The 12,581-nt window shown below is 42.9% G+C and overlaps 1 protein-coding gene across 1 annotated transcript; it reads right to left on the bottom strand.

The window, feature by feature from the left end:
- On the bottom strand, positions 1–12,357 carry UBE2V1 (ubiquitin conjugating enzyme E2 V1). The gene is made up of 4 exons (XM_072414136.1): positions 12,228–12,357; positions 1,983–2,131; positions 1,242–1,367; positions 1–831 (listed from the first exon to the last, which is right to left on the bottom strand). The coding sequence occupies exons 1-4, from the start codon at positions 12,247–12,249 to the stop codon at positions 685–687; spliced, it is 444 nt and encodes a 147-aa protein (XP_072270237.1). The 5' UTR covers positions 12,250–12,357; the 3' UTR covers positions 1–684.
- Between the last annotated feature and the right edge of the window lie 224 nt (positions 12,358–12,581).

Here is a 12,581-nt window from a genome sequence, read left to right as displayed (position 1 = left end):
TGCCATATCCAGCATTTATTAAAGACGACACAAAAAAAGGGAGGGGGAGGGTATGTGACCCAAGTTAGCACGCTTTCCCATTAGTAGTCCATGAAACCCAGTTCGCAAACTGGACACACAAATAATAAAAGAAGTAAAATAAAATGAAATGGGGAGGGGGAAAGGAGGAAAAAAATAAAAATAAAGAGCCTCGTCAGACTGAATGCTCAGAACTAGAAGTGTAAAGCCAGGAAAAGTAAAATCAGGGAGGAAGAAAAATAACTGCAGCAATGTGATTGTGTGATACATGTTTTCACAGTCAAATAAATGTGCCACACGTCTCTTAAACAGTAATAAATTTAAATAGATTTTTTTTTTTCTCGACACCAGAACTTCAACTATGCAGACAGGATTAATGGTTATAGCACAAACTTATATTTTTGTTTCTTTCTGAAAAATGGGAAAAAACAAAAATAAAAATAAAATTAGTATAATTTACAGCATCTCAAGATAAAACTGACTTTTATCTCGGAACTTTCCTTTCCAGTAAGTCTGAGGTCTACAGGATGTGTCTAGAAAACTGACTACCGCAGAAAATGAAGACAGCTTAAATTCCTTTTTTTTTTTCCTTAAATTGGGCATGAACATTTTTTTTTTCATTTTTGCTGTTTTTGTTTTTTTTTGTTTTGTTTATTCATTTTTTTTTTAATTGCTGTAACATTGTCCTTCGGGCGGCTGAGGAAGTTTCATATTTTCTTTGGACATCATTAGACGTCGCAATTCTTGCAGGATAACTTTGATGCAGTAAGAGTTTTGCCATTTTGCTAAAACAGATATGGCTCTTGGGTCCACCTGGAGCGAGGGAGAAAATAAAAAAAATAACACACAAGATGAGAAGTCTGAGCATCTCCATCTCTCTCCTTTCCTGGGGCATGCAGGTTTTAGCAAACAGAAGGGAGAACATTAATTAACTACAAAACTACATAAAAAAGAGAAATGTGTGTTTATACATATCGATAGGTATAATAATAGGTAATGTTTATTTAAATACATTTAATTATGCTTTAATAATTCACATAAGTCCCATTCTTATCTTAAATGAAAAGGAAACCACTCATAATACTAGCAAGCTACCTCTGTCGTATTTATGGTAACCCCAATTTCTAAGAGCCTTGTATAATGAGGATATTTTCATTTTGTACTCTACAGTCTCAGTTTACAATATAAAATATATTTTATTACAGATCAAACATCATACTTACCACTCCATTTGAATTATTAACCCCATTCATATTAATTTTTGTTACAAATCTAACAAACGGAGGGGATTCAGGGTATTTAGGTCCACACTCTATTTTAAGGCTGTATATCCTGTTTTCATAAATTGTCTGAAAAGGAAACATAAATGTAACAAGGATTAGTTTATAGAAACATAAATGAGTGACAGCATTAAAAAAAAAAGTCTGCCTCTAGTAATTTACCCCCTAATTCTATCCATATAAGTGAATCAGGACCTCCTTCCTCCTGCTGGTGACCCCTCTAGTGATAGTGACCCCACAATTCTATCTATATAGAGGAATCAGGACTTCCTTCCTCCTGCTGGTGACCCCTCTAGTGATGGTGACCCCACAATTCTATCTATATAGAGGAATCAGGACCTCCTTCCTCCCCCCTCTAGTGATGGTGACCCCACAATTCTATCTATATAGAGGAATCAGGACCTCCTTCCTCCTGCTGGTGACCCCTCTAGTGATGGCGACCCCACTACTCTATTGCAGGTAAATCTCCTCCCATATGTGATTTTTATCTGTACATTTATCTGTTTGCTCTGAGCTCAGATTTAAAGAAACTCAGTCATGAAAAACCGAAATATGAAGCTACCTGTCTACTTTCCTTACTTGGAACCAGTTCAGTTAATAGAAGTGCAACTACAATTTGGATTACAAAGTCATTACTGCTGGGCATAAATAAAAGACGTAAAATTAAAGTTTTGAGCTACTCACTCTAGGGGGTCCGATGATCATACCAGTCCATTTTGTGAGTGTCATATCTTCATCGTCAACCAGACCCCAGCTGACTGTGCCATCACCAACTCCTTTCTGTCCTTCCTCAAGTTCTTCCAACAGTCGAAAATTACGAGGGACTTTGACGCCTAAAAGGAATGAATAGGGACAGTCAGAGAGGCTTCCATAAAACTGGGAAAGACTTATCAGAGGAGAATATAAATGAGAAATAAAAAGCTGCCAATATGACTTATTCTTAGTCCAAAATTTTATCAAACGTAATGACCATTCTCACACATACTTGAGCAGTCCTGCTAACTCATAATATTAGGTGAAATATTTCCTGTTCTGATGACATGCCTGAAAAATACAGATTCCCAAAGCAAAGAAAAAAAATCACACCTGATCTAAGCATTCCACCACACAACCTGTTACTGTTTTTCTGAATAAACTATGTTTGTATTAGGTGAGTAGTTTAGATACAGCTGAGTTTTTTTTGCTGCATACAGTACATATTAAATACAATTGCACGACACAGGTCAGTGCAGACCTATTGTACCTTAAGATAAAAATAGAGAAATGAAAGATGCATCCTTCTGAAGCTTGCACATGCAGAATGGGGAAGTGAAATTAGATGGCAGAGGATAAAAACATCTGATAACCTTCCAAAGCAAGAGTGCGGGTGCTACCAGATCTCTAAAGATTTTCTAATACCATGCTAGGTGGTCAGGCTTATTTGATTGTACAGGGGCTACCCAAGTTGTGTTATGCAGGAGACCACAGCAGCCCAGTATGTTGCTACAAAGAAAAGGAGAGCTGGGTATTGCATAGTCCAGAGGATAACCATGGCCATGGAACATTGTATTTTAGTGCAGAAGATGGAGAGGAGTTTTAATCAACAAGCGTACTTCTGTACTTGCTGCTTTTATAAACACTGAAAACATGGAGAGAGGTGTATGCATTGCTAGGATAGCTAAGAGCCAGAGGAAGTGTAGCACAATGCACAGCGCATATGTATCCAGTACTGCAAGGTGCGTTAACCCAGGTGAAGGAAAGTGCTGCAGATGTGCACTGAGGAGCAATTAAAAAAAAAAACATTTACAAATAAACATTAAGGGCTCTATTTATAAAACAAGAAATCTGACATTCCCTCAAACATTCCCTGATGGGAATCAAATACTGCCATTAAAATACATGGACCTGGAAGATGATACTTACCTGCAGCTTGTATATAACAACATGGTAACAAGCGGTTAGCCTAGGACTGGCATCCAAGAATGTGTACACATGCCAAGGATTGTGGCTACATTGACCACCCCCAACAAGAAAGATGGCAAAGGCTAACGTTGCCACCCTATATGGGTCTGGGGTTCTGACATAACTAGAGAATGTAACAAATACAGAAACATCTCTAATACATTATTTTATACAGATGTTATATACGTGTCATTGTAGATTTGCAATGAACCGCAAACCTACAGCAAGATGTAGCCCAGCTCACAATGTGCATTCAGGTGTATACAAGCCTATGCCCATTCCACTACGGGTGAATGAACTTCTCTATTTCTCAAGAAGAACTGAGCCAGAAGTCAGTTTAAACGTTTTCCATGCTGCTTTGTTGCAATGTTCAGCCAATCAGATCCCTCAAAACAGGAAGTAACGTTCTCTTCGAGATGACCATCTTCAGGAGCAAAATGTCAATGCCAGATGACGGGAAACAAAGTGGAAAGTGCAGTGCCAGCAATCTATGCTCTCAAATGATTCCAAAACCTTACAGCCTGGCAGGAGAAGCCGAGGACGATGCCTTCAGGTCCCAGAGAGACCACCAAGAACAGCATTCCACAGATAATTGTATAATAAACAGCAGAGTGTTTATGTCTTGTGGCACTTTACATCTCTGGAAAATCCTCCGCAGACAAACCAGAAATCGCTAGAATTAACCACTGCTAAATGAGATTTTTACGGAGCCTGCAAATCATAGAGGGCAAGAGAGAGAGAAGGGAGAGAGAGAAGGGAGAGCGGAAAAGAGGGAAGGGAGCGAGAAATCTGCTGCCCATGCACCTAACATTCAACATAATGAACGCCTCAACCCAAAATATATAGAATCATCCAAAAATCAATTATGCTAAACTAGAACTTTGATTGTTTTTGTTTCCCAAATCCTACTTATTGGCAACTAAACTGATCCTAATTAGATCAAACTTTGCTTTTCTATATAACATCTGCACAAATATCGTCACACTTAAATCTTTTTCAAACACATGGTTGGTCACTCCAGGGATGCAAAGCTGCGCGCCCCAGCGCCTGAGCGAGCACCGGTCAACGGGACTGGGCGAGCACTGGGTCAACGTCCCTGCGCGCCTCGGGTCAACGTCCCTGCGAGCCTCGGGTCAACGTGCCTGCGAGCCTCGGGTCAACGTGCCTGCGAGCCTCGGGTCAACGTGCCTGCGAGCCTCGGGTCAACGTGCCTGCGTCAACGTGCCTGCGAGCCTCGGGTCAACGTGCCTGCGAGCCTCGGGTCAACGTGCCTGCGAGCCTCGGGTCAACGTGCCTGCGAGCCTCGGGTCAACGTCCCTGCACGCATCAGGTCAACGTCCCTGCACGCATCAGGTCAACGTCTCTGCACGCATCAGGTCAATGTCTCTGCGAGCATCAGGTCAATGCATTTGCAGTTCAGTTTTTCATCTAGAGGAGAAAAGGCAACCGCATTGGCAAATCCAACATGACGTTTGCAGGAACCATACCGCAACCCCACTACAAGGCAAATGCATGAACAAAAGGGTTCGCAAGTGCTCTTATTGGATTGAAAAAGAGTAGTTAGGAGCACGGTTGAGCATGCAAAAAAAGTGCTACGGTTTACCATACGTTGATACAGTTGTACAACAGAGGTGGTCTTCCACATTCCAAAGTAACACAACTGGCCACAATTGGATGGAAATTTGACTATTTATAGATAGGGGGTTGTTCTATTCAAGTCCTGCAAAGCACAAAGCTGGGCGCATCACACGGCACTTTTTAGTAACCACCCGGCTGTTTTTGAGTGGGTATTGAAATGTTGGGTCACAATACAGGGGCCATTACATTCCCTCCACCACACACTATCTACCTGATAAAAATCTTACATGGGGCATAGAAAACACGACTAAGCAGCCTCCTATTAGCTAGTAGAGTAAAAAAAGAAAAAAACAAACTCTGGGTTATGCTGCAAAAGCGGCCACTCCGGGTAAAAACATTTATCCAAGCTTACCAAAAGCACTGGAAACATCCAGTAACTGCATCAGAATAAACTCGGGTGAAAGGTCAGTGGGTGAATGGCACTAACAGCTCACTGATAAATGACTGCTTGAATATTCTCTATATTGATAAATACATAACCGGGGACTAGGAGTGCCGGTCTATAGCCTGAGCAAGGCACCAAACACCAGCCGTACAAACACCAACAAATATTTATGTTTAATAACAAAACAGACGATATCCATAAATGGCTAACTAAAGCCATAAAAAGGGTTTTGGGGTACAAGGAACATCTCATTGTAATGGCGATTGTTCAGCTTTGGCTTTTACTTTGTACTTGCATGAATAAAATAAGTATTCCAGCAGATTTTTTAGTAGGTTTGAATACAGTGGAGGGTTGGAAGCCCGTCTTGGTTTTCTCTATATATGATGGGCCACATTCAAAAGCCAAAAGGAGAGATTTGCATGGCAGGGTGACACCGCTGCTAATTGCCAAGCACCGGTCTATAAAAAGGAAGTGAAATAGTAAAAGGAGACCAAGTCACCAGCACTCGGAAATCCATGAAAGCATTGTCACAACATGTTAAGCCAGTATTTCTGGACAGGGTCCCGTCCTCAGGGCAACACACTGACCACACTATGTTGTACAGCCCCAAAGCAATGGCTTTACAACAGGTTGTGACAGAGCTTTCATAATAAAACCAGGAATCCTGCTGCTGAATTTGTCACTTCAAGAGCCTTTTCTCTATCACAAGGCCTGCTTGCTGCAAGGAGTGCATTGCTATCACAGAAAGGTTACTGGCAGCATTTCTGGGCAAAAGAAAGTTAATGTTCAGTTCTTCTTAACAAAAGTTGTATATTGGAAGGCATGGTGCCAAACTAAAAATATAATTGGGACTTATAAACACTTATTATTATAAAACTGTATTTAAATAGCTCCAACATATTACGCAGCGCTGTATATTAGACAATGATAGACAAGATACAGACAATGATACAGAAGGAGAGAACCCTGCCCCAAAGAACTTACATCCAAGGTTTGACAAAGTTAAAAACCTTCCTTGCTAAATTTAGGGCTAAAAATAACAAGAAAAAGGAATTGTCCAGCCCTGCACCTGTATCATGAGAAACAAATATCTTTCTGTGCAGAGTAATCAATGAACTATTTGACAGCACATCATAAAAACAAACAATAAGCATTTTTATATCTGTAGTCACCTATGAATAAACATGAATTGTGCAGGCAGCACCGCCGCCCAGCACCCTGACTCAGCCTGCTATCTCTCACATGGAAAGACCTAATCTTCCTCAGGGTTCTCCCCAGGCTCTTTTAGCTGGGTGCACCACCCGGCACTTTTCAGCACCCACCCGGCTGTTTTTGGGTGGCTACTAAAGAGTTTGGTCACAATACAGGGGCTGCCACCCACCTACAATTTCTTCCCACCCGGCTTAAAAAAATTTCTGGGTTGAGCACTGATCCTATTACCAGACAATAGCTGCTTCATTCTCATTTCCCAGGAATGGAGAGGTAAAATAGCTATGAATGTGTAATATTCTAAAATTATCACCATAAAAGAGGCAACAACGGGCACCCAATTAACCTCTTGCAAATAAAGACAACCTAAAGGAACCCTATGCTTAAGCACCCCAATTTCTTTAACTATATATAACTTAAAGACCAGGGTGATACCTACTATGGGTCTCCTAAATTGGCAATAACTTTGCCAAAAATAAAGTTTTATATCAGTATTTTACACAGAAATTTTCAGTGGGAAGAAATAGTAGGTGGGAGGCAGTGGGGGTTGCGGAAAAGTGCAGAGCGGTGCGCCCCAGTAGGGAGAACACTGTATGTATGTATGTATATGTTTGTTTGTGTGTGTGTGTGTATATATATATATATATATATATATATATATATATATATATATATATATATATATATGCGTGTTCAAACAAGAAAGTTTAGGTGGACGGCAGCCCCTGTATTGTGACCGAACTCTTCAGATAACCACTCAAAAACAGGCGGGTGGTCACTGAAAAGTGCTGGGTGGTGCACCCGGCTAAAAAGGGCTGGGGATAACATTGTGTATTTTATATATTATATAGCGAGGGACTATATTACTAACTAATATAAAGTTGCAATTATCTAATGTCTCATCCTGAAATTTCTAATTCTGTTTACTTCCTGACGAGTCCTACTTTGTATTTCAATGTTTTTATTGAATTTTATAGGAACAAGTACAATTAAGTCAACATAGAAAACAAGGTATTAACAATATTAACTGAACAAGGGTCGGCAAGGCATAGATGTACATGTATGGACATTGATTAACGAGTCATACAATGTCTGAACCACAGAGTTGCTATAAACCTGGTATATCTAAAAGGAATAAATTCCTGAGAACAATGAATTAGGGAACATGACATACCATCTGAGCTTGCTGAAAAAAGGTAAACCCATACACATCAAAATTTTAAACATTAAGGCAAACCAAGCCTGTGCCCCCGTTATAGAATAAAACAAAGACAAAACAAGAAACAATTAAACTACCGGGAGGGGAGGAGAGGGAAGAGGAAGTTGTGCAGACCGTTCACATTAGCATATTATATCTGACCAGGGAGGCTGAATCTATATTAAGCACTGGTAAATAAGATCCAAGGTTCCCATATATCTTCGAATTTATCCAATGAATTCTTTAGAGTGTGGGTCAATCTATCGTTAATCATAATCCAGTTCAATTTGGTGAGTATAGGGTCTAATGATATCGAGGGGGACTTCCAGGCTTTGGCTAGGGAGATTCTGGCCGCCAATAATATCAATCCGATCAATTTTTTTGAGGGACCAGGGAGGGACATATCAAGCCTGCCAAACAGGGCTGCTTCAACAGTGCTACCAATCGGTTGATGAAGAACGGTAGATATCAAATCGAACACCCTGTCCCAATATCTCCTGGCTATAGGACATGACCACCAAATATGAAGCATTGAACCTCTAGCGTCACAGCCCCGACGAGTCCTACTTTGGGTGTCCATATTACTGCTCATACAATGTGGACACCTCTAATGGAAGGGTGTTAAAGAAAAAGAAATGCTATTTCAATAAACCAAAAGCAGGCTAGTAAAATGTAGTGTGATCACACAAGCAGCAATAGATCCTCCTGCAATGTAAACAGCGCTGTCAAGAGACCTGGCTGGCAGATACAGCCGCATATTTCTTGCACAGCAAGGTAAGGAATTCTAAGAAAACAGGCGGGATGGGTTCCCAGGGGGTGGAGGTGAGCGGCAGCCAATAAGCTTTAAGTAAGGGTAACAAGGGTTCAATAGAAATACAAAGACATAAGTGAAGTCTCAGGAACATGGGTATACTGTAGTGAAAATAGAAAGTGGTAAACTAAGCAAAGGAAACCTACAAAGAAAGCAGCATGTCAGTTAAAGCTTTGTATCCTTGGTTATGTTGTTTTTATATTTTCTAACATGCTGATAGAGGCCTTGTAAAAAGTTTTAGTAGTTTGTATTACAATAAATGTAAATTCATAAAATTGTCTGGATTGTTTTTATGTTTGATGAAGTGTGAATAAAATGGTAGGATCAATACTTCTCAGGAAAAACTATTTATTTTTGCAAAGTACTCATACATATTTTTTTTTTCTAGCCACCAGGACTTAATATACCCAGAGTTACCCAATCAATTCAGTTTTCTGCAGATGAGAAATGTCAGGTCTGTGACAGTATAAAAATGTATACAAAGTATATAAAAAGTGTTTAAAAAGGCAAATTATAGGAGTCAAGGCCCTAAAAATTGTATCATTGTATCAGTGTTCAAACCAGACATTTTTTTAAGCTGGGTGGGAAGAAGCTGTAGGTGGGTATCAGCCCCGGTACCCAACTTTTCAGTAGCCACCCAACAGGCAGGTGGTTACTGGAAAGTGCCGGGTGGTGCGCCCAGCTAAAAGGGACCGGGGAGAACATAGGATGTTTGTATGACATCCAAACCTCACAATGCGTGGAAGTCTGATTCCTAAAAACATAGACTGAAAGAATGAAGAATAGACAAGATGGAGATGACAAAGCCTACCCATTGGTAAAAGAGACAACAGAGGCCCGGGGATCACCCACAGCCATTTGCTGAATCATTAATCCAGAGATGGCCGGTCATCCAATGCAATGCTCAACCCAGAAATTTTTTTTAAGCCGGGTGGGAAGAAATTGTAGGTGGGTGGCAGCCCCTGTATTGTGACCAAACTCTTTAGTAACTACCCAAAAACAGCCAGGTGGGTGCTGAAAAGTGCCGGAGGGTGCGCCCAGCTAAAAGGGCCTGGGGAGAACACTGCAATGTTTGAACGGGCAATGCAACTGTCTGAGACAATAGGTTATAGAGACCCTGTCACTTTAAGGTAAACTTTCCCAATACCCTTTACTCTAGCAGTGGTCTGAAGATTTCCCAAATAGCGGAAGTGACACGACCACATATCAGCAGTCTCCTACTCCAGCGCTGGATTATATTGTCATTCGCGCTAAAGGTCATGTGACGTGGAGGGCTACATTAGGTGTAATTTTGGTACAATGGGTGGCAGGTTGATTATTGTTGCCCAGAGAAAGGCTTTAAAGATTGGAGGCAGTAGTGGGGATTGGCAGCTTGGAAGATGCCTTTGTCTCCTAAAAATAAATATTTTTATTATATTTTATATGTTTCATGTTTGTATTGTTTATAGATCCCCAGGAATCTGAAACTTAAGGGACACCTCTATCCCTGCACCCGCTCACACCAATATGTCACTGGTTTCTGTGAGGGGATCCCTACATTGATTCGGGGATGTGATAGTCACATGACTAAATGAAAACTAAAAGTCGCTATGGTATATGTCGGCACACCCGCCCATGGTTAGCACTTAGTATAGTGCACACGGATTATACAGCTATGAGTCTGAGCCCCCCATGGAGGCTGCAGTCCAAAACTAATATGGTGACACCTAGCCATGAAAAATGTAATGGGGACCCTGGTGCAAATTTTTAAAATAGGTTTGTATTGCAGATTTTGTTTTGTGAACAGGGAAGCTCTGGTGATGCTGTGGCTTGTGTTGCTGGATTGAGGGTGCCAATAAAATGCATGGACTTCAGTCATGTGATCAAAAATTCCTGGTCCGGGGGTGCCATATAAACGCACCACCTAAGGTCATGTGATCAGTAATGCCTAGTCTGAGGGTGCCATTTAAAAGCACTGCCTTCGGTCATGTGATCAGTAATGGCTGGTCTGAGGGTGCCATATAAAGGCACAGCCTTCAGTCATGTGATCAATAATTCCTGGTCTGGGGTGCCATATAAACACACTGCCTTCGGTCATGTGATCAGTAATGGCTGGTCCGGGGGTGCCATATAAACACACTGCCTTCGGTCATGTGATCATTCATTCCTGGTGTGGGGGTGTCATATAAATACACAACCTCCAGCCAATCAGATTGATTTAAAGTCACTCACATAACGAAGTTATGGAAGCTGCCATTGCTGACTTGCTACAAGCTGCAATTATTCTGACCCTGGCCAGGTCAGTGACCTGGAACCACAAGCGCCTTGGATAGCAGTTCAGACTTCACTGGTGGCATGCTTGTTTGTATGAGAAACCCCAAGCTGAGAATATCCAGCCCGGACCCCGAGCTATGTTCACACAAGTCAGCACTGCCAGCTCGGCAGTGTTGCAGGAATACATCTGTGGTGAGTGTATTGCACTCTGTTGGTGGTGTCCGGGGGCCCCAGGCCAGCATGCAGCAGGGGACACATGCTTCTGCCAGGATGTGGTCAGAGGGGGCAGAAATCCCCCACATGGGTTAGGAGGGGGAACATCTAATGACACCCGGGATCTGAACTTTGTGGACAGCAACTCGGCTCCTAACATTTAGCCTATAAAGGGCCACAGGGAGACATATGAGGGATATAGGAACATGTGGCCCCAGGAAACCCCACAATGAGAATGTGGTCTGTATATGTGGCCCCGGGGGCGCTTAACATCTCATACAAGCAGTCATCACACACTCAATGGCAGTGAATCTTAGTGTGGCCCCCGTAGGCCCCTTCTGTATTGTAGGGTGGCAGGTGTTACAAGGGGACTTTTTTGGGGGTCCACAAAATGAGATGAATAAAAGTGGCTCCTGGGGGTCAAATCAGGTAAATCAATGTAACATATTATAGTGCACCCTGAATTACAGGGGCCCCAAAAAAAACATTACACCGCCATCCCAGTAATTGTGTTCAGGAGGGTATAAGTGTGGCCCCTGGGGGGCTTTGGAGCCACCTTACAAGGAGTTGATTGGAGTATTTTATGTATTACAAGGCACACCATGTCATTACATGATATCAGGCAGGACTAAGTGTGGCCCTTAAGGGCCCATGGTGTCAGATGTACATTATAAGTGTCTAATGTAATGTGCTACACAAATAGGGGCCCGACACACCCCTCCCTGAAGGCCGGAAGTAGATTGGCCAATGGATTGGGTTTCTATGTGGCCCTTGAGGGCCCCTGGTGACATCATGTCATAAGAAGATATATAGTTGTAGAAATAGGGGCCCTTTGTGGGGCTCCCAGGCCCACCACACCCTCCAGAAATAGGTGGGGCTGTGATCAGGGTCTGGATGGGGCCTATGAGGGGCCCCAGGAGCTCTTATCTCTCACAGGCTGCTGGTTATTGTGCCTCCAGAACCGAGGTGTGGCCCTATGGGCCCCCGACCACTAACCAGGCCTAAAGCCCCAACCTGGCCGGTAAGGCAGGAAATGATTATGAAAGGATATAAGAGGTGTGGCCCCTGGGGCCCTCAGGTGACAGTTCCCCTCACATCTTCTCTTATGTCTCCCGGAAGGAGGGGGGTGACAGGGCAGAATGTGGCAGGCCAGGCCCCGTTACCCCTCTCTTCCTTTCCTGGCCTCCTCCCCGGGTATCAGCACTCTCCTCCTCACCTCCCCCGGCCCCTCTCCCGGCACAGCCGCCGCTTCCTCCCCGTTTCCCCCCTCACACAACTCACTCGAGCCCATGGTGGCCGCCATCTTGCGCTCGCTGTGCTCCGGAGCCCGCCTCTCGGTGACGTCACGCAGGGCGGGCTCCCCCAGCCAGCTGTCACACGGACAGGGAGGGGCCAGGGCGTGCACACAGGGAAGGAGGAACCCTGTGAGAGCTGAACAAGGGTCGCCATGTTTGATAAGGGCAACAAACCGGGAAAAGAACTCTTCAGCCTAATAACAGTGCTATCGTTCCTAATTGACGTGCAGGTGTAAGAAATCTAGATTTAATATTAGAATCAGGAAAATACTTTTAATACACAGCTGACCTGTCTAGAAATTCCTTACACTTTGTGCTGGGCCTTCCCAAGCCTGGGCCT

This window comes from Pyxicephalus adspersus, chromosome 6 (assembly GCF_032062135.1).
Source record: "Pyxicephalus adspersus chromosome 6, UCB_Pads_2.0, whole genome shotgun sequence".
NCBI lineage: Eukaryota > Metazoa > Chordata > Amphibia > Anura > Pyxicephalidae > Pyxicephalus > Pyxicephalus adspersus.
This window is presented reverse-complemented; position numbering and strand designations above follow the sequence as displayed.

What these genes read in the sequence shown, in the direction of transcription:
- UBE2V1 (XM_072414136.1), bottom strand. Translation starts at nt 12,249, where the DNA reads ATGGCGGCCACCATGGGCTCGA. An exon ending in GGCGGCCACCATGGGCTCGA is followed by an intron (nt 2,132 to 12,227) that starts GTGAGTTGTGTG and finishes CATTCCTTTTAG; the next exon opens with GCGTCAAAGTCCCTCGTAAT. An exon ending in TGATCATCGGACCCCCTAGA is followed by an intron (nt 1,368 to 1,982) that starts GTGAGTAGCTCA and finishes TTTCCTTTTCAG; the next exon opens with ACAATTTATGAAAACAGGAT.